Below are 22704 nucleotides of genomic sequence, written 5' to 3'. Positions count from 1 at the left end.
ATATACATGTATATGTACAGTATATATCCTGCTGGAGTGGGACATGATTTGTGTCACACAGGTGGATTGGATCGGCTCATGACCCAGTATATGCATTTTAACAATGACTAGCTGGATAGAAATTACGTAGTTTTTACATTTTTATAATATAAGGAGTAGAAAGTACAGATAATTGCACAAAAAGGAGTAGAAGTAAAACTAATTACTGTTGTTTATTTTTATAGATAGTTTCTTGCTTGATTTTAAAAATGCAATACCAGTATTGATATTGTACTGAGCTGTACAGTTTGCAAAATACACTTGTGAATTATTCAACATTAAATCACTCAGCAAATGACCCTGTAAATAAAGGTAGTTCACTTTCCCTCCTCTTCCATTTGTAATTTTAGTGACGGGAACACAGATTGCTGTACCTTTGTCAAACTTAGGGGCCAGATTAAAATCGTTTTGATTAGAAGTGAAGGAGAATATCGAGCTGCCGGTCGATTCTGAATGGCTTTAAAAGTCGTGGCATTTCATCATGTTAAAGCATATAGGCTACTTTTATTGCACACAATAACTGGTCTCCCTTTTTCTCTTTCAGATACATTTGTGGCACTGAATGGTAAGTATCCCACACAGGCAATCACATGAGATGGAAGCTCCATCTCTTTACCTTAAATCTTTAACTCCAGCCACACCTCTTCATCTACTCAGTCATTCATCAGCTCTCAGGGAAATTAAAACTCCTCCCACATGTGCAAAGACGGGTTATTAATGACTTGGGGTTTTAACTGAATTGGTCTCGTTTCTTCCTTTTGATAGACGTCCCTTCCAGTTATGAAGGTAATGAAAGTCGGTCACTTTCACGCTTCTTATCTTGCCCCTTTGCTGTTTAGAATAAAGGTCGAGTTAAAAATCCTTCGCCTTTGACGTTCATCCTGATTCTTTTAGTTTTATTAGGCCTTTTTCTTCCTCCTCACCTTTGTAGCCCCAGAACCTCCTTTCCCCTGTGCAATAGCTTTGATTAGCCATGACCTTTGCTTTGTTAATTGGATGGATCTGGTTGTTGGTGGCGAAAGGCTTTGATAGTGAGGAAGTTCCTCACTGTGTGCACTGAACGAGCCACGAGTCGATACAGAGAAGGTTTCTTTGGAAATGTAAAATAATTAACCTGTTATCTCTTGTAAACAGCTCTTTGATTTGAGAAATGAAGTTTAAGTTTGACTAGCTTAATGAGCTAACAGCTAATCCAAACAGCGCCAAAAACAAAGTGCTCAAAAATTGTAATGCTGTTCATTCAAATACTTCTATAAATTTTTGTTTCATTGTCAGTTTTACATTACCTGATTATATATATAGAATTTTGTGGTTGTTTGCAAGCTTAAATAGTAGCAGCAACAGCTAGCTGTAGCACTTCCTGTGCAGCCTGGAACACTTCTGAGAGGAAAACAAACGATTTCTGCTCAAATAATGATGTATTGTGAAAGCGATGTCAGTGTAAAGGTTTATAAAACAGTGTTTGTGTAAACATATATGAATCTTTTGAGATTAGAATTGTTTTAAAAGAGCAACTTTAGCCTTGAGCTCTCTCAGACTAGCCGTTAGCTCATCAGTCTGGTCAGAATCTTTGTCTCCAAACTGAGGCAATTCAAAGAGCTGCCCATTACCTTTCCACAGAACCCTACTTTCAAAAATCTGCATCACATTCCTTTGATTCAAAAGAGCTGCTGTTGGATACACATGCAGCTTCTTGTTTATTTCCTAATCAGTGACAAGAATAATCCCCAGGTGATTGATACAATGTTTTTTTTCTTTCACTCTCAGAATGATGATCATAATAAGAAAAAATGCAATCCCACCTTTATTTTCACACACAGATACAGTGCCTCGCAGCTGCCAGATCAAAACGATCAGATCCATACAGAATGACAAGAATAGATTTTTTTTGAAGTCTCTCCAGAAAGCCCTTTCACCCACCCTCTTGTTGCTCTACTCCCACTGCGATTCTCCCTCTTTTTGGAGATCCAGGGTCATCGAAAAGCACAGTCACCCCCCTCTCTCCCTCCCATGCAGTGATGAATATGCTCCCACAGGCTTGGCTGTGTGTTTTCAGGCACATGCACAAACTCACACAGACAGTTTACAACAACATCGCCCAAACCGAGACCCTCTATCTTATAAGATGAATACTTGCTCCATCTAAATTCTCAAAAACTTTAACACCATCCTCTCTTTTAATCTGTTAAAAGAGAGCTGTGCATCAGTTGGCAATTCCCCCCCCCCACCCCCTCCTGATTTGTGGAGGTGCACTGAGACTCTGAGCTCTCAGTGTGTGTGTGTCATCTGCCTGAATTGCACTTCCCCTGGTGGTGGGGGAATGAATTATAAAATAGGCCTGTCACACTAATCTCTCAGCCTTGGGCCAGTAGTTAAATAAATCATTTTAATGATTGCCACGCCACACAGAGGAGGAGGAGGCTTTGAGTGGTGTTCTGTGCGGGGATCTATTATGTGCAGTCCGCCAGCGTTGCCTCCCCGTCTTCAAACACGAGCGCAAACACATATAGAGTGTGCACATCCCCAAACAAACACACTCTCACGTGCTGTCACCTCCTCCATGGAGCGAGAGCTTGTCAAAATGGAAACTGGGGGTTGAGCTCCGCAAGAGGATGTTGATAAAAGTGTTGTCACTCACCATCGCRGAAAGCTTTTTTTCTCTCTCTTTCACATGTGGTTTAAATACGTTGAGTTAAAGAGAAAATATGGCTTGAGCAAACTGGTGTATGGTGGCTTAACTCTAAGCTTGTGGGATGCTAATGTGATTATCATGGTTCAAAAATAAAAAAAGCCAGACAAAAAAAAAAGTGCAAAATTTGCTCATGGAAGACAATGAGGACCTGAAAAAAGACAAACTGATTGTGTGAGCAATGTTTAGATATGAACAGAGACATGATGTATATGATCCATCACCCACACATGAATAAATACATGTGAATTTATATCACCAGAGACCAATTTATCATTTACCCTAGAAAATGTCAGAAAAAAGAATAACTTCTAAACTGAGACAAAGATGACACCTTTTTTGTGTGTGACAGGCAATCCGATGCAAAGATATCTGATGCGACGCAGAAAAACAGCCACTTTTCACAGCTGAAGCACTGGAACCATAAATCTTTTGGGATTTCAGGTTGAGAAATGATCAGAAGTACTTCGGAGTAATGATTCATTTTCTCCCTGTTAACCAGTCTTCAATGCAGCTTCTGAAACTTAAAGTTGGAGAAGTTCTGGTTGTACATCAAAGCGCAACTAAACTGATTTAAAATTTTGATTAAGAAAAGCTTTAAAACAATATCAAGAGGGGAAAAAAGCACATCATTAGGGGCACTTTGTAGTCGGAGCAAAGACACAGGCTGAATTCTCGATGGGGAGGAAGTTTGTCTTTTGTCCTACATATAAAAGATAGGCACCCTGTGGTTACTGTGGAGGAATTGTGAGCTGACAGATCCCGGCAGAGATCTGACATGTCAATCAGAGCAGGAGGAGGGACGGCGAGGAAGCAGGAGCTGCAGAGGGTGACAGAAAACGGAAACATGTTGATCATTAGAAACGCTCACGTGTTTGCTAATGAGCTGCTGAAGGTCGTGAGGGGAAACACCCTGTTGACTCACACAGCCCAGCAGCTGTCTGAGTGTTTGTGCGAATGTCGTGTGCACCTGTGGATGTGTGTGTGTATGTGTGTGTGTGTGTGTGTGTGTGAGACAGCACCCGGCTGGCCCGTGCCTGCGTGCGCGGAGCGTAAGTTAACCTGTGTTGTGTCCGGCAGGCCACCAGCACCACCACCATCACCACACCCTCACACTTCCCACCTCAGCCCTCCCCGAGGCTGCAGAAGGCCCCCTGGGGCGGGGCCGCATGGTGGAGCGGAAGGACCCCCCCATGAGCTCAGACAAAGGGGAGGACCCGTACGTGGCCGTGCCCTCTCAGACTCAAGCCGAAGCCAATGGTAAGCCTTGGAACGCAACAGCGAGCAGTCAGTTTGGTCCATTGTCGCCCGTGGGAGTTGGGGAGGGAATGTGAAGTGGAAGGGAGGGGTTTAAGTAATTGAGATTTACTGTTGCCTGGCTGCTCCCAGCTGACGAGGTGCAGAGATGGCGGATGGCTTTCTCTCCAGGGGAGGATTGCCTCATGCTGTGCACGTAAAACCCTCCAAAGAAAAGTAGCAAACAAGGCACACATGTACCAGCACATACACATTCAGCGCTCATTAAGATGCATGTATGCACACATAAACGCTCACACACACACACACACACACACACACTTTGCCGGACGGATTTATTATCCGTGGACTGTAATGTCCCACAGGAGATGTAATATCCAGACCATTACACTCTAAAAAGGAAGATGGCGATGTATTTATTTCCTGAAGAAGAGGGCCTAGTCGCCGGCTCTGTCATCCTTTGCGACACGGTGACATGACATTGAACGCTCTTTTCTCCCGTGTTAACAACCTGCCTAATGCTGTACCGCCTCAAGGACGGCTCGCCGGATAAATGAGTCGGAGTGAAACAGATAGAAGGGGAGGAGAGGAGAGGGTCAACGTGCAAATCGAAGGAGAGAATATAAAGATCTATGGAGTGCTGCCAATTCATTATAATAAAACAGGCAGACCTATAATACGAGYTATTAAAACAACATGCAACGTGTTCCTGCAAACTTTAATGGTTTAGGCAATTAGAAGCAGCATCTATTGTGAAAATACCTTTTCACACAAAATGATTTATCTCATCGCCATCTTCCTGTGGAGTAAATCCAGCCTGAGATAAAAATAAAAAAAAAACAAAAACAGAACATTTTATTTGTTCAAACAATTCAGTAGCTGAGAAAAAACAGACAAGTTGTTTTTGCAAGTGGTTACAAAATACATTCAAACAAGTAAAAAAAATTAGTAATGATGTAATTCATGTTTTTGCAATGCGACAATATACTAAAGCCCTTATTCGATTCACAATTACGTTTTTTTTTTCAACAAAATGAACTGTAGCCATTTTTATAACTAAATATGTTTTTTTCTGTAAACATCAGCATTTTAGTCTTTGTGTCAAACTGTAACTCATCATCTAAGTTACACAATAGAACTTCAAAATAAATCGCCACAAATCATTTTGTGACCAAAATTATCAAGTATCAAACTGAATTTGTCCTAAAGACTTAACTTAAGGAAATCGATTCATTTATTTTTATGAATCAATACATATTTTAAGCAGTTGTAATTGATCATTGATCGATTCTCAATTAAATGTAATATCCCTAGAAGCTTTACATAAGAGCCACAAACTCAATAACATCACACCGTTCTTGATTTTATTGAGTTTATGGTTCTCATGCGAAAAATGTTAACCAATTCATATCGTCACCAAACAATTTTTCAACGTGTCTGAGTTTGTATTTTTTACCCACATGTAAAATCAGTGGTTTAGTCTTTTCGCAAAACATTTTTCAGTATTCCCTGTGTGTGGGATGAACACACCACGTCAGCTGGAAGCAGCAAGGCACCAGTAGGTAGATCCAAGCACAATGGTGGCAGAGACTTCAGACAGCACGCCTGCAGTTCAGCATCACAACATGCTGTCTCGACCCCCCCACCCCAGTTGCTTTTACCTGAGCAGGTGTGTGATGAGCCTCACCAGGAATGGTGAAGCAACATAAAGATTGTCTTGAACTAAAAATTTCCTGAAATCAGTTTATATATTTTTATGTTCGTGCTCAGGTAACTGCAACAGGACGTCACATTTCAAAACAATGCTTCCTGCTGTTTTTTTTTCCTGTATGATCATTATTATTATTGTTGTTATTTTTCTTTATGAGACACCTTTGCAGCTTGTTTCACTGTTTATGAGTTTCATTTTCAATTTCAGCTCTACGATCTTCTTTTTTTTTCTTTTTGCTGAAAGTCAGCTTTGATGATTTTTTTTGTTGTTGTTCTTTGTGAGCAGTTCTTGATATTTTGCATGGCTGTCTCTCTCCTCTTCATTTATTTATTTATTTTTTTGCTATTTATATATTTGCCTTTCTCCTATGTTCTTTGCTTTGATGGTATTAAGCACAGTTTTGCCTCTGTACAGCTTAATGCTTTTCAGCATGGCAAATTGAGCACCACAGCCAACAGTTCTCGTTTCCCGCTCCACCCCATCCTGCCTCCTCTTCCTTCCTGTTGCCGCTCATATCATTAGCTTCAGGTGTCAACTGTACTGTGAAAACTTATCAAACCGGGTGTTTGAGTCACGAAATGAGAAAACGTGTTTGCGAGACGTGATTATGGAGACGGAATCCAAATAAATAAGTCATTCTCCCTGCATTTTAATTACATAGAAACATTTATGTAGCAGAGATACACCATCACTCTCAAGTTTATGCTTCAGCAAACATACATTATCTAATATCCAGAGCCATTTGCAAACTTGTTTGTGATGTAAAAGAAATTAAAATCCCCCCCCCATTCTTAAACATTTCATTTGCAGTGGAATCTTATCTGCTAATGAATATTACAGTGCTGCCAATACGTATTAGCCCAATAAACGCGGCAAACTGATGAGTATTCTCACAAAATGATTAAATTCAGCATCCTTGTCTGGTTTTCTGCAGGTGGATTGTGCTTCACAGTACATTTGAGCTTTGTGTTTGTCTCTGCCTCATTTTCCCTTCCTCCATGTCATGCTGTAGCACGCCTCACCCTTCTCCTTCACGCCCCTCCCCAAGCCRCCGGCGGCCTCACCTCCTTCCACCATCTGCTGCCATTGTGATCAGTCTCCCTTCCACAGGACCTCTCATCTGACTAGGATGGCATGTTCCAAGGCTATACCTTACCTGGTGCAAATTAATAGCTGAACCAATTTATGGAACCTCCTCGCCCTTTTCCTCTCTCAGTCTCTTTGTCCTCCATCCCTGCACCTCCGTTTACCCTGTTGCAGTGTGTCTCTTCACCAACTGAAGTCATATCTGTTCTGCAGGAATAAATTCTTAAACCCCCCAATCACACACACACACCACCACCACCACCACTATGTCCACAGTTTCCTCTTTTATACCTGTCTCCTCTTCTCTGTCAGGCTCAGCCCCTCTCTTACAACCACCCTCCCCCAGTCCCGACCTGTAGCCACTGCTGTGTTGCTCCAATTTATGGGTTCATTAAAGCCTCTATCCAGGGAAGCAGGAAAAGGGGAGAGGTGGAAGGAAAGAGGCGGGGGGAGGATAGACTACAGGGAAGGAGATTTTGTGGATGATGAGAGGGCCACACGATAACGATTTATTAAAGAGAATAGAACAATAATGTAGCAGTGAAGGTTACATGGAGGAGAGGTGAGAGAGAAGGTAGACAAAGCAGCTGAGAGCTACAAAGAAACAAGATGGAGATGATGTGAATCTGTGAGGACAGAAGATGTACTCAGATACCCTTCCTCTACTATTGCTGGGTGAAATGAGAGGTTTTACTCTTATCAGTTCTGTATTTCATGCTAGGTAATCTTTATTGTAATGATAAAAATATATATATACCAAAAATAAATCCATATATACAGTATTTGGAGTCCCAGTCCCCATACAAATTACACATCTACGTTAATGTTTTGCATTTACATATGAACCTAATGTAATTACATTTTTGAGCTTATTAGTTAAGCCACAAAACAGAGTGAGGTTAATGTTAGAGCACGACAACGAACTAAGAAAACAAAGTTACAAATCGAACATAATGCTCTTCTTCACTATGGGATTTATTGCTGGGATGTTTTTTAGACACCAGCTGTTAAGTTGACCTGTTGTCAGTGTTTACAGCATACTAATTGAAGTTTATTGCTTTATCACTCAAGGACATAAAACAACAATCCAGCGATGAACTGTGGGAAAGTTTGAGTGCTACCTTGTGACATTTTCTCCAACCAGCTGTGAAAACTATCTTGTAGTTGCATTGTATGGAGGACGGAACCTTAATTAGTAAAAAAAATGTGACTGGAAATAAAACAAACAATGAAATGATTGTGATAATGTTAAATTAACACTGTTAAAAATGATAAATATTATTTAAAGTTGCACTGTTTAATCAAATAAGTTGGTTAAGTTAGCATATTTTTATTGTTTGGTTGCTAAATTTGCCACATTATTATTTTATTAGGCCATGCATTTAGTTTTTCAAGCCATTTATATATTTCTATATTTATTTCCAATTATGAAAGGTTCTGTCGTCCTCCATAGAATTGCGTTACTATTCTGTCAATTCAGCTCTTTCAATTTTGTTTTATTTATAAACAAGTTCAAATCAAGTCAACCTCATCAATACCACATTATATATTGTTATAACTCAATTCAAAATCACAAAAACAAAACTGTCAACACTAAAACAACCTTACTGCACATGGTACTGACAGACTTGTAAAACTTATGCAACCAAAGGGGGGAAAACTGATGTATCCTGCATGTTTTTTTTTATTTTTTTGTATTAATGTACACAAATTATCAGTAACATGAGGCTTATTATTAAGCATTATATAGAGACATTTTAATAATTGTTTAWTTCACAGCTCTTAAATACTGAATGACCATATTCTACAACTAATTCTGCAACTGTATGGTTTAAAATTATTTTATTAATCATCTAATTTATATTTACTGAATGTGAATAAAAATGATGCTTTTAGTCAGCAAATAATTGCTCAAAATGGAATTTAAAAGGTACAAATACAACACAGTTTTTTTCACTTGTTCTTAAATAACAAAACAGTTAATTATTGGTGTTAAAAGAAGTCAAATACTCATTTATTTAGTCTTTTTTAATGAAAATCCAAACACTACTTCTCACTAATGTTTGGCAATTATTAAAATCATTTTTTTCAACTTTATAAAATAACTAAAAACTGAAATATTTCTACATTATTCTACAACAAGCTTTCAATTAGTGCTTATTACTTGAATACTGTTAGTAAAATTAAGTAGAACTGCTTCGTAGGAGATGTATTGTTGTTGTATGCATATAATCAACTAATAAATGGTTAAATTTTAAACTCTAGAATACAATGTTGTGTATTTTATGCTCTCATTTTATGACAAAAAATTCTATGACTCCCTAATGAAACTCCAGCATGAAAACAGTTGATAAAAAAATACTAATTAATTGGCAGATAGTATAGTACATAAATCAGTTTTATAATGCTGTAAATGCTTTTTGCAGTTGGAAAACCATAAATCAGTTTTCCTAAAGTAACACTTATCTGTTTTAATGGCTGCAGATGAAAGCAGATTCTGGATTTTCAGTTTGATTATCACCAGCTGGATTTGCAAATCTAATCAATAGAACTGCAATTTTTTATATTTCTGAACATTTTGATGGCAGTTTTTTATTTATTTATTTATTTTGCACCACCACACAAGAGCTAGTGTAATTTATTTCGAGCATTTCCCTCCGTGCCAGGATTTCACTGTAATACCACCTGTCAACCAACAGCTGCTCTGCAGGGGTTATTTTCAGCTGCAGGTATCTCTCTGACACCTGTGTGCCAAGGTGAGACGGGCATGATAGAAAGAAAATATGACCTTGCACAGACAAGGATGCAGCAATACTTTTTATGCTTGTCAAGGTGTCTGGAATTTCTCTTCATCTYAACCTGTGGAAAGAAGTTGAAGGGACATCTCACTGCAGTCATGTGGGATGCCATGCGAGTCTAAAACGTTACATGGGAAAGTTTCACAGGGAAAATTGTCAAATCTGGTATATTCAATTATTTTCTTTACTATGGCAGAAAAAAACTTACATTTAGAATAGTATAGATTGAATATGAACATATAGATGATATAGATTCTATGTAATCATGTTTTTTGAACTTGCTTTTTAAGTCTTTAAACATCAATTCAGCACCAAAAATCCCAAAATGTTCTTCTTTAAAGATAGCTTGACTGTGGGATTAATGTACTGTGAGCTGTTCTCTCTCACATTGTGGCGTTTCACTATAGTGTCATTTTAAGAACTCTAAGAGAAATTTAGTATTTTTATATGTCCTTGCAGTTAAATGATTGGATTTAGGTTAATCCTGTAAAAATAAAAAAAGGTTGATAGGATTTGTGTTTAAGGTTGGTGTATTGGCCCTTTAAGGAATGGCGAATGCACGGCAAAGAAACATAAATTAACTAAGTGATCCTTGTAAATTCCTGTCATWCTTAAAACCTTCACTGTTATATGAMGTAGAGGATTTTTGGTTTTGTGTTGCTCGTCAGCCAAAGATTGCGATAGGCCTTTGTGAAGCAGATAGATTATTCGCAGCTCATTGTGAGTCATTAGAAAAACAATGGACTGGATGTTTTCCCAGCACCACGCGCTTCCTTGACTGACATCAAGCCACAAGCCATAATTTCCTCCACTGATTAGCTTATTGTTCTTTAAAGCTTGTCTTTGTTTTAAACACAGATTTGCAGCTTAATGTCTCATTTTTGTAAGTTTTGGTTATGTGTCTCACTTTGCATTTGCTGGACTATTTAAAAAAAGCTGAATTCTCGAAGTAGGAATAAATCTCTGCTCATGAGAGGTCAACAGTTTGTGTGTTTCACACCTTCTAACCCACATTCAGCCGTCGCTACTCTGCTTTGAACCGAAGCAAAAGGTCAAATCATCGGTATTCGTGAGTGAGCCACTCGTCAAGAGAATACAAGCAGAGTATTTGTTCTCTGGTGGTGTTCCTCTTGTTTATTAAATCGTTTCTTAATAATTACCGCGACGACAAGATGAAAAACGCTTGAGTAGGTCACCATCTGTGAAAAAGTTACTCATCAGGACTGCATATTAATTAACAGGATTCATGACTCTTGAATAAAGCCACATTAAATTTCACCAATTTCTAAAAATAAAAAAAAAAACTTGCAGTTGAACCTTACAGTCTTGACTTTTCCATTGTGCGTTTCCACTGAAGTTTAAAGAGAATTTGTTCAATTATTTCATTAATGTCATGCTTGTCAGTGGGTTGTAACATCTTTGGTAGTTTCCCATGGATGTTTAAATTACCTTGATGTGCTGTGGCTTTTAAATAACACGCCTCGTATGCAGGAAATCGACTACAAGGTTAGTACATTAGTTTTAGTACCTGAGGTGCAGAATGATTTAATTAGAGCTTTAATTATATCTTAACTAGCTAATCAGTATGCAGTGCGGTGACTCAGGATGGTCTGATGAAGGCTCTAATATTGAGTAATACCATTTATGCAAGTGCCTCTTGAAAGGCAAACATACACAAGAACTAATGGGATAATATTCAAACAGGGGATTAAATGGAGTTTAATAAATTGCCGTCATCGTCTAAGCACCAATGTCCTTTTTGGAAAATGAAAACAAGTTTGTCCTCATCAGAAACCTCTCGCAGCACAGACGGCAGCGTTAATGCTAGTCTAAATACTTTTCCTGCTCGTTTTGTCRTCCACGGCTTCTCTTTCTGCATTAKTCTGATGAAGGTTTTAATAATTTCTTAGACCGTGCTTCTGTGTAACGACCAGCAGTCAGAGGTTACGGCCCGCTCTGTAACCCCTCTGTGATGTTTAACAGCCTTTGAAGTTCCCCCCCGACACAAAGACAAACTCTGTGGGCTGAAGTCAGATGGTTCCTGTGAAGAGATTAAAAGAGTCTCGGCGCGTCTGAATGCGCGTCGGATAAATAGAGAGAAGAGAGGGCTCCTCGGTCACGCCAGATATGAGTTTTTCTGGTATACAAGAGCGCGCCACGGACCCGATCTGTTCTGACAGCGAGAAGTATCGGAGTATCTGAGATGCGCGTTGAGTATCTGAATGTTGAGGCCAGAGGCYGAGTGAAATTAAAATCTAATTCGAGCTGCAGGATGCCTCGCAAAGTGTTTTTGGGGGGGATGTATGACAAGACGAGACTGAAGCAGAAAATCTGTGGGTTTCAGTAGCGCTTTGATACTCCAAGGTCAGGTTGTAAAAGTTTTGAAAACTTTTTTTTTTGCAAAGATCACAAACCGGCGTCAAAAAAAATGAGCAGTGTTGCCATCCCGACTTAAAAGCCTGAAGTTATGTGATTTGACTGAGATAACCGAGGTGTCCTCTGTGGCAACTTTCACTCTCTTTGATGTTAGAGAAACAATTCCTCCCAAGAAAGATAGAAGCCTTCAAAGTTTCCTCCCTTTCTTCCTTTTTTTTTTTTTTCACCCAAGGCCTTGGGCTGAGTGTACCCTCTGGTGTGTGAGAGAGGTGAATGATGGATTGATGAAGGGGGCGAAAAAGGGAGAAAAAGACTGAAAGCTTCATTTTGCATGTTGTCTGAGTTAAACAGGGCTTTCACTTTTTCCTCATAACCACGATGAAAAGAATTATTCAGCCTCTCAGTTCACCTCCTTTACTAAAACGGACATCTATTTGACTCAGCTGCCCTCCAGCTTTGTTGTTCAATGTAAAATCCAAACGCAGTGTTCAAGAACCTTTAGCAATAATAGATTCACTGTCGTGACAGCTTATAACAGCTTCGACTTGCTCTTTCTGCACCTCAGCACAAAAGAAGGTGACAAATGAATATATTTACATCCAACACAAATTAGGTGACGAGAGATCTGCCAAACTATATATTTATGCTCCCACTTTCATTTTCCATTCGGGTTGTGGAGAGTTTTAAGGTTTCTTGCATGGAGCGAGCCTGAATTCCTCCTGTTTTTTTTTTTAAACCGGTGAAAATATTTAACCCAACAGCCTTCAAACGGCACCCTTCACCGCCGTGACCACTGTCCTTTTCTGCCAGAGGATGAWAACTCACAGAGACCACATGGTTGTAATTGCAGCCCTCCCAGTTTCCACTGAATAAAACACTCAGCACGCTGAGGCGGAGCAGTGTGAAAGAAAACGCTTCGAAACTTGAAGAAAGCCATACGTGGAGGAAAATAGTGAAGGGGATAATAAGCGAGTATAAGGTCAACAAAGTAAATGACAGCGGCCAAGCAGAGCATCTCTCTCTCTCTCATTCTCAGATGTTAATGCGAGTGACGGGAAGCAGATGTTTGGTCCGACAGGCAGGTCGTTTGGTCACGCAAGTTCACGGCGTTAACACTTGTCAAAGCCCAGTTCTCCACTACAGATTAGGCTCGTCCCTTCTCACACCATCCACACAGCCAGACGCCGCCTCGGAAACAAACACGCTTTGCCAGGAGGTTTTAACCATTTTGTCATCCGCTTCCAAGAAATTGCAAGTTCTGATTTTTCCAGTAAACGAGGACAGAAGAAACTCTTTTTTTTAAACCCAGGTTGAGCTTTAAAGTCCGAACAGACCCTGAAGTGTCCAGTGATTTATCTCGGCTTGGAGCAAAATGGGTTTTAAAGTCACGTTGTTGGACTAATGAAGTACGACTGAAGTGAGTGAGGATTATGGATGTTGGTTTAAGTGAGTCTGGATCTTAGTTTCATGAGAACAGATCAGCAGGCTGTCTCTGTGTAATGTCTCGCTGAGGAGATAATGGGAGTGGGTCTTCTGTGACACAACTGAGCTTAAAAAAACAAACATTATGATAAAACCTCTTTAGCAGTGGTGGGATGTAACAAAGTACAAGTACTTTGTTGCTGTACTTGAATACATTTTTCATGTATCTGTACTTTACTTAAATAGATTTCATCATGGGTACTTTTGACTTTTACTCCACTTTTACATTAAGTATCTGTACTTTCTACTCCATTACATTTCTGTAATAAGTTGAATTACAAATTATATTCATGTCACATCACATTATTATTATTTTATTTTTTGTTTGAAAGTAATCAGTGGTGAGAGGGGAATTGCTGTAATTGGTCCATTGAACCACCGCAAAACAGGAAAATACCATTAGACCCTCCTTTGGGAAAAGCGGAGCAATTCTGCATCACCTGCTGGAGCAGCAGCAGCAGCACGCCCAAAATGGATTCCACCATGAAGGAAATGTGCCACTCATGGCCTTATTTAAAAGACTTATTCAAGTTAATTGGTTCCAAAAACAACTTGTTAATATTTGATAAAGGATGTTGGTGGTGAATTCACAGCTTCTGCAGCTGTTGTCACAATATGTGATGATGYACAGAATCACAGGTCAGAGTGTGAACAGTGTCACAGAGGCTAAACACAAAAACATGCATTACCTGCAGCATTGTTCACTAAAATGACACCATTGATGTATTAAAATATACATACAGTAGGCACACTTCATGATATTGTAAACCATTAGGGAATGCATTAAGCAAGTACTTTTACTTTTAATACTTTAAGTATTTTTAAAAGCAAGTACTTACTTTTACTCAARTAAAAATGTTAATGTGGTAMWTTAACTTTTACTAGAGTRYRTTTTTGTTTGTTTATCTGTACTTTTACTTAAGTACAGTGTTTGAGTACTTTCTCCACCACTGCTATTTAGGATTCATTTTGGCCGGTTTCTGTTCCTCTACTGCTCTTTTATATTTACCAAACACTTTCATAAAATCAAGTTACATCTGAGAAACCATAGCTATAACTGAGACCTTTACCCAATATAACAGTATAAATAGTTAAGAGAACTTTATTGGGAGAATCATGAAAGCATCAGGTTTGATTTGTAAATTCACCTTAAATAACAGCTTTAGTGCRAAAATCTAGTGTAAAGTGGTTTGTGTGATGTGTTCTTATAAATAAATTGGACATTTACTTTATRAAATGGATGTCGAGGAACCAATATGAAGTTGCACATTAGAAAATGAATTTTATTGGGATTGTTTGGGGGATTTAGCTGCAGTTCTGGACTGTTTTTAGATTTTTATAAATTCTGTCACAATTGGTTTCTGAATAAAGCTTTGTATATTCTCATCATGCTGCCACTAAATTAGCATTTTTTTTCAACCCAGGCAAGCAGTAGAAATCCTGTCTTAGCTTATTACAGTATTTGGTAACAACAATAATCTCTTTTCAAAGAGAAGAATAGTACAATGTTAGCACAATGTGGATGTTTATATTTAGCCCACTTCTACAAGAACAATAACGTTAGCAGTATATCCAAATCTATTTTCCATCTAAACAGCTGTAAAACAATTAAACTGTGCCTTTAAGGGAAACTAAAAACCATTTTGTGCCATTTCTGTTTCATCAAAGCCTTTATCCTGTTGATGTCGAAGAAGGAAACCAAAGAAAGATTTTTGTTTCCCCAGTAGCAGAGTGTTGAAGCTGTGCAGCGAGATTATTCTTCTGCGCAGACAAAACACAGCAAAGATAGGTCTGGCTGTGCAAGACTAAATGATTTGAATATATTATCATCTTTAAATGAAACACATTTCTATGGCAGCAACTGACTGTTGTAATCATCACGTATTACTTTTACAGGGTAGCATTCGCTACAAGACAAAATTGCATCAATTTGCAACAGTTAAAAAAAACTGTTTTGCTGTAAATTTGCATTGAAAAACTCTTTCTTTTGAATAGTGACAAAAGCCAAAAGAGTTTGCTATTTTGAGATGGTAGAAACAACGTTTAGGGAGTAACACAAAGAAAAAAAAGGGAGCAATTTTACGTTTTTAATGTTAGTTAACAATAAGGTGTTACATCACACACCTCCTTTTGTTTTTTAGCTTTACTTAAAGAGATCCATGATTAGTTGTAACATTAGACTTTATTTAATAAACATATATGCAAAATAAAGACTGTAAAATACTGTAGGCTGTTTCGTTTTTATAATTTTTAAACTAAAAGTTTAAAAATATATTACACGGATGAGGCCATTTTATTTACACGCAAAGCATTCTGGGTAAACGATGACGTGGATAGGTCCTTGATGTGAGTGAGCTATATCCACCCTGAAGGTTAATCTTGGACAATATCTGATGATCGACTCTTTTAAATGAAACCAGAGAGCGTTGACAGAGAAGAGAAGGTAGAAATGACTCAGCCTGTAACTGGCTAACACTAAAGCTAACAGGCTAAGCTGAGGTTCTTCTTCCATGAAGCAGCTCTGTTGTCCTCCATCTATATTTTCAGTTACAGGCTGAGTCATTTCTACCTTCTCCTCTCTGTCAACGCTCTCTGGTTTCATTTAAAAGAGTCGATCATCAGATATTGTCCAAGATTAACCTTCAGGGTGGATATAGCTCGCTCACACCGAGGACCTATCCACGTCAACATTTACCCAGAATGCTTTGTGTGTAAATAAAATGTCTCCATCCGTGTCAAAATATATATTTAAAAATTATAAAAACTAAACATCCTACAGTATTTTTACAGTCTTTCTTTTACAGTTAAAATAAATGTTTATCAAATAAAGTCTAATGTTACAACTAATCAGGGATCCCTTTAAAGTAAAACACATTTTTACAATAAAAAATAAATGCTAAACTTATGAATAAACACCTGTCGACTGATGTAAAACTTTAATCTTCCTCACACTTTTTTCAGTTTTTATGGTCTCTTTGGGAGATAGAACGCACGCACAGAAGAATTTCAGAAATCTTTCATGTCTTCGCTTTCCCACAGTGAGTAAGATGTGCTCCGGTGTGGGACGACCAGAACTGTTCACATGTGACCTGAGACGAGCTCTGTGCTCTGGTTTTCGTGATGAGGTCCACCTGTCTAATCCTCTGTCTGTAGTTACTGATCTGTGTTAGCTGCAGGTCATGTGTGAATGGGTAATAAATCTTTTTGCTATGAAGTGGTGTGTTTAACCCAAAAGTCATCCAGCTGGGTTCGATGTCTAAATTTATCTGCTGTCTGGACACTTCTGGGTGAGTTCTGTTCCTCGTGTGTTAAGTGAATAATAGCCGATCCTTGTTTGTTGATCCAAATTGTTGCTCAGTAAAACATGTCGATGCTATTTTTATTGAATTAGCTTTCATTTTGCTGTATCACAGTGCGTCTTTTCCACGTTTTGGAAATGACACTTTGTAAGAATCTGATGACTCAGCTCATTGGATTTAGCGCCTAATCAGAGGCTTTTTAACGTATTCTCTGGGGATGGCAAGATGGGATCCAAGCTTTATGAAACGTTTCACATTTGTATCAATGAGAAGAAAAGGGTTTGGGTATTTCAGGCTCCTTTATCTGCTCTCATATCTTTTTCATTTCACCAGAAGGTTTTATCTGGGATTTAAAATGTGAATCCTAATCACTCCTCTAAAGCGTTTTCAGTCCAAGATTGTGTCTTTGGGAAGTATTGAATCTTGTTACTTCAGGCAACCATTTGTAGTCATTATGAATAGCAGTTCTATATAATGGGATCACTCTTCCTTCATTTGCATGTTTTTCATAAAATGATTTCAATCTCTAATCTGTTCGAATCCCAGAACACACAATATGTTTTAATCATTATGATTGAGTCATGTTTCTACTTTTGGATTTGTCAAATAATATAGACCTTTCACAACAGATTTAGTTTTTTTTTTAATAGAAACATGTTCTTACAAAACACCCAAGAATTTTTCTGCTTGTATTATTCTGCCGGTCTGAATGCCATTTGTGAATGTCTCTCTGCAGGTGTGATCCGTGAGAGCTACCAGAAGGGTCGTGACCAGCTGGTTCCTGTGACCCTGTTGGCCATTGCTGTCATCCTGGCATTTGCGATGGGCGCCATTTTCTCAGGCCTCATTGTCTACTGTGTGTGTGACCACCGGCGGCAAGATCTGGACATGACAGGCCGCAAAGAAAAGGACAACCTGCACCTTCACTCCCGCAGAGGCTCAATGAACAGTGTGACCAAGCTGTCCGGCCTGTTTGAGACGCAGGCCAAAGACGGTCGCCCGGAGGCAATCCTCACCCCTTTGATGCACAACGGGCGGCTGACACCGAATGGGAAGATGCTGATAAAAGCCGACCAGCACCACCTGGACCTTGCTGCTCTGCCAACACCTGAGTCCACACCCATGCAGCCACGTCGTAAGCCCAGCCGAGGAAGCCGTGAGTGGGAAAGAAATCAGAACCTCATCAACGCCTGCACCAAGGATATGCCGTCTATCGGCTCCCCGGTCATCTCCACGGACCTGCCCCTGAGGGCCTCGCCTGGACACATTCCCAGTGTGGTCGTGCTGCCTCTGCCGCAGCATCAGCACCAACTTCAGCCCCATCTGCAGCAGTCCTATCAGCACGAGTACGTGGAACAGCCCCATCACAGTGAACTGAGCATGGGCCATGGCATCATGGACGACCAGGGGGCCACGCTGGAGTACAAGGCGGCAAAAAGCCACATGATGGATCCAGATGGGTTGCTGCCACCTCGTGTGCCCCAACGTGAGGCATCTCTCACCGTCCCTCCTGCTGTCCCGCAGATGGGCAAACGCCTGGAGGTCCACTCGTCAGTCTACGGCCTCCGGAAAGGATCAGCATCTGCTGCGTCTGGATCCTCTGCCCTGAAGAAGCATAACACCAACTCTTCTAACTCCTCCCATCTGGCGAGACATCACAGCTTCCGTGTGGAGGCACCGCCACCTGCACCGCAGAGGGTGGACTCTATACAAATGACAGCACAGGGCATATCACTATCGCGGCAGCCTGGAGTGATCTCCTATGGCTCACTGCCTCGAACAGGCATCAAACACCTCAAGCCTGACGTCCCCCCAAAACCTTCTGTAGTCTCGCTGTCAACAAAAAACAAGTCCAGTGACTCCGGCACATAGTCCGCCTTCAGTCCATCAGTCCAATGTGAACAGACAGAAGGGAAAGGTGTTTTTCCAATAGAAGGATACAAACAGGGATTACTGTACAAYTTGCATCTCCTTTAGTGCTTTTATTTGTTTGTTTCCATGTTTTTGGTGTACATCATGGTGAAAAATTCAACACTTTTCCCCCCTAAAAGAAACCCCACTTCCTTTTTATATAAATATGTAAATATAAAATGGTTGTTGTCTGTTGTCCCTGTCGTCAAGCTCATGCTCTAACCAGCTCCCAAACAAAAAATGGGAAAGTGTGCTACTGAAAAATAAGACAAATCCTGTCCTGGATATTTCATGCTTTTTGGCACCTTGTAGCATTCAAGGTGGTGGCTCTTTTGTTTGTCGCGTCTTTGGCCACCAGGACTTGACTTGATACTCTATCACACCAATAAAAGCACATAAGAAGATGGCACGCAGGGCGGCAGGGTCAGGGGAATGATGGTTGTACAGTACCTTGACGACTGGATCGGAGTGGAGACGCGCTCCAGGAGATGGACTGAAAGGACAGGCGCCTGCCTGATTTCTATTGGAAACTGTGAAAAGCATCTCAGTGTTACAGCAATCAAGACCTGCCTGGGTTTGACCAAAAAAATAAAAAAAAAATAAAAACCTGGCCAGAAGAATCCTCTATTGTACTGGTAACTAAATATCATGTGACTGTTAATACTAATAGCCTGTTGTATTTATTTTTATTAAGTGCTTTTGAAGAAAAAAATAAATAAAAACAAACAAACTGACTTTCTAGGCTCGGGCAAAGAGAAGACAAAGAAGAAATCTTTTAATATTGAATATTCATGTGAGGAAACATATTTAAAGTCATTAAACTGGAGCCAGTAGAACTTTCTCATTGACTAAAGGTCCATAAAMGTCTTATTGTGTGATCAGTGGGACCTGCAGCTTGAGTCATACATGACCTCTGTGACGAGGAGGAGATATTTATTTAAACTGTGCCAGACCTGACTTTCATCTTTACAGACTTTATAGTTTTAGACTAACCATTAAAAAAAGACCTCCCCAATCACACCCTTTCACTCCTCCGACAAACACCCCACCCCCCACCCCCCTCCTCAACCAGCACTGTGGATTTTGTGAGTCAGAAACTTTCGTCCTGAGTGGCTTATCGGTGCCATCGAAGCTCACTGTTGCATGTTGCAGAAAAAGAAATAATACAAATAAAACAAAAGCAGCTGCAGCAACAGCGCAGGTAGAGGACAAACGTTCAAAAAGATGCTGTGGGTGAGGCCACGATGCCTCCGCGTTGGAACATATCGTCTCGTCTGGTGGCAGACAAGCAGGCGACAACCGAAAACATCTGTTTTGCCTGCTTCTTTTTCCACATGTAAATTTGTGCCTTACACCCTCAAGTAGTGACAATGTTTTCTTTAATAGCTGTTAACTTTGTGTCCTTGTTGTATTTTTTTTACTATTATATTATTATTATTTTCTTACGTCATGACATTTTCCTGGTTTGATATAAAAAAAATGCAATTTAAAGAATGTAGGTGTTGTTGTAATTCTGGTCCATAGACATTAACACAGTTTTTTTTCTTTCCTACAGATAAACACACATATAACACACACACATACACACACATCTTTGTGGTTCATTTCTGATTGTGCCATTAATGCGCATAAAGCAGCCCTTTCTGTTGTGCTGGAGTGTTGATGAATACGTTGTGTTTTTGATTTTCTGTTTTATACGAGCTAAACGTCATGGTGTGTGTTTCTACTCATTTTTGTTGTTTGTATGACGTGATGCTTGTTTGACTGAAAAACTGAACCCTTAACATTTGTTAGTCATCAAGAAGGCCAAGGTAAGTTTGTGATATATATATATANAAGCCCCTAAAGAAGACAATACTTATTAAGCATTCATTTGGTAGTCAGTTGCAACAACAGGCTGGTTCCTGTTAAAAAATATTTTWAAAAAAATCATGCTCTATATGCTCTATCATGCCCTTTTTTGTAAGGAAAAAAAATCAATTCAAGGAAGTTTAAAGGTTTTTTTTAAATTTTCTTCACTAACTCTCATTACCAAGGCCTTAGGAATAACTGAGAGTTAATATGAGCGTTTTTTGCTTTATTTTATTTGTACTCAGATATTTGGATTGATCACTTCTCCCCTTCACCTAAACACTTAAATCAATGGAGCACTCTCCTAGTGTTGTGTGTGTTGAAAGGTCAAAGTTTTATTGATGTCAAGCATTATTTTTTATTTTTATTTTTTAATTGTTTTTGTTTCTCAATGGAGGAAAGCCAACAATGTCTGAATCCACAGCTGAAACAAGAGGGACATGTTTGGTTCTGGGACTTGAATTGTAAACAATGCTGAAGTGAAAGCTCCAAGCACAAAACAAGATGAAAGTACGGAGCCTGGCGAGTGCCAGGTGTTGAAATAAAAAGAATATCCGTTCCCTCGGTTTAGTCCGCCACATGCACACATTTGCAATAATAATGGATTCGTCAGGTGTTTTATTGAGCTGGGTCTTTTTGGTGCAGAACGTAGTGTGAGAATCTACACGGATCAACAAATTTAACTACAACACCAGATGGGAAACAAAGAGTTTAGAGGTTGTTTAAAGATTACATCATCAGGTGATAATATTAATAACATCAACAGTATTGTTTGTAGTGTCTTTTTTGTGGTTTTTATGATGGTTCATTTAGAATTTTCTTAYACTTGAAATTTCCACTTTGTTGAACCCAAACATCAATCAGTTGCTTGTTTTACAGAACGATGTGAATCATTGGCGAACTTATGAGCACTGTTTCTTTACATTTTCCCCAACGTCTTTTTTTATTTCTGTTCCTGACTCTTGCCAAGCTCTGTCAGAAATTTCAAACATGAAATAACGTGCATTAAAAAAATCCATTAATTAAAGCAGTGGCCCAAGATTAGATTGAAAGTGTGTCTGAAAACAAGAGCAGCGTTTTTYTACCTGCCAGAGTCCATGAAAACAGAAACTTCCAAAGGCCTGGRATAATGTTGACAGCTGCACGTTTTTTGACATAGAAGGCCTTTGCCTGGAAGAGTCATCATGTCAATGCAAAATGTGAACACTAAACATGTCTGTAAAMCGTCCACATCCTGTGTAGAGATTCTGGAAGCTTTTTGATATCAGACTAAAACTGGATTAGGGTAGACTGTGMAAGCTGCTGTGGACAGTGAGGTTCTTTAGTGTGTGCCTTTTTGTCTTTCACCCTTGTTATAATTCACTGCTATTCGATGCAAATCGACTCATCAACTTCTCGAACTTTTGAACTTTGTAAGCTTGTAATATATTGTGACGTCACAAAGTTTTTGCCCTACTCTTTTCACTTCCTTAACATCTGATTCACAACTTATTGTATGTTGTAAAGAAAAAAAACTTTAATTTAATGCAAAATGTAATTAAAAAAAGAAAATAAAATTCTTGTCATGAAGACTGTGATACGTGTTTTTTCACTGTTTTTTTTTCTCCTTAGGCTTACGTTAACCTTTAAAAATGTGTCAGCTTTTAAATTTTGTGCAACACCAAATCAAGTTTCACACACTCTTTTGAGAATAATTTTCTTTTGTGACCTTAAGGTCGTATCTCACTGGGTTGTAACTGTTGGGAGACTAGTTGGTGAATCAAAATGTTGGAGAAATTGTGAAAAAATTGAATTTCTCATAAGAGCCTCACTGAATTCTGAGTGTTTACGACCAGGTGACCAGCAAGCAACGACCCAACATTTTGAGCAGCCAATTTTTGAAAAATCATGGCTTTTTTGTGAGTTTTAAAACTCACAAAAGATGTGAAAAATACTCTTTTTAAAAAGAGTATTTTTGGCCGTTCAGAATACTTTGTTGCATACCTTTGCCTACATCATACCCACCTTGGCAGTCACCCCGACATGGACCACATTCAGAAGTACACGTTTTAAAAGAAGAAAGGCAAATTTGGACAATTTTTTTAATCATAACACAGTTTTTAGTCCTGGACATTTGCCTCAGGTGTCTTTGTCAGATAAGAGCTCTAGGTATTACTTTACAGAGTGCTTATGAGACAGGTATGCCCACAAGAACTCTATTTAAAA

The 22704-nt window shown here is 39.1% G+C and overlaps 1 protein-coding gene across 4 annotated transcripts in view; it reads left to right on the top strand.

Moving 5' to 3' along the window:
* Positions 1 to 22070, top strand: part of sema6a (sema domain, transmembrane domain (TM), and cytoplasmic domain, (semaphorin) 6A) — a 125363-nt gene extending 103293 nt beyond the window's left edge. For 2 of the 4 annotated variants that reach the window (XM_014002621.1, XM_014002618.1), the window contains 4 exons: positions 584 to 604; positions 805 to 825; positions 3809 to 3988; positions 17474 to 22070. In XM_014002621.1, the coding sequence (XP_013858075.1) occupies positions 584 to 604; positions 805 to 825; positions 3809 to 3988; positions 17474 to 18609 (1358 nt within the window). In that variant the 3' untranslated portion in view covers positions 18610 to 22070. The remainder of the gene's footprint in view (positions 1 to 583; positions 605 to 804; positions 826 to 3808; positions 3989 to 17473) is intronic. The other 2 variants (XM_014002619.1, XM_014002622.1) reach the window with 2 other exon arrangements.
* The last annotated feature ends 634 nt before the right edge of the window (positions 22071 to 22704 follow it).

This window comes from Austrofundulus limnaeus, unplaced genomic scaffold, assembly GCF_001266775.1.
Source record: "Austrofundulus limnaeus strain Quisiro unplaced genomic scaffold, Austrofundulus_limnaeus-1.0 Scaffold14, whole genome shotgun sequence".
Taxonomy (NCBI): domain Eukaryota; kingdom Metazoa; phylum Chordata; class Actinopteri; order Cyprinodontiformes; family Rivulidae; genus Austrofundulus; species Austrofundulus limnaeus.
This window is presented reverse-complemented; position numbering and strand designations above follow the sequence as displayed.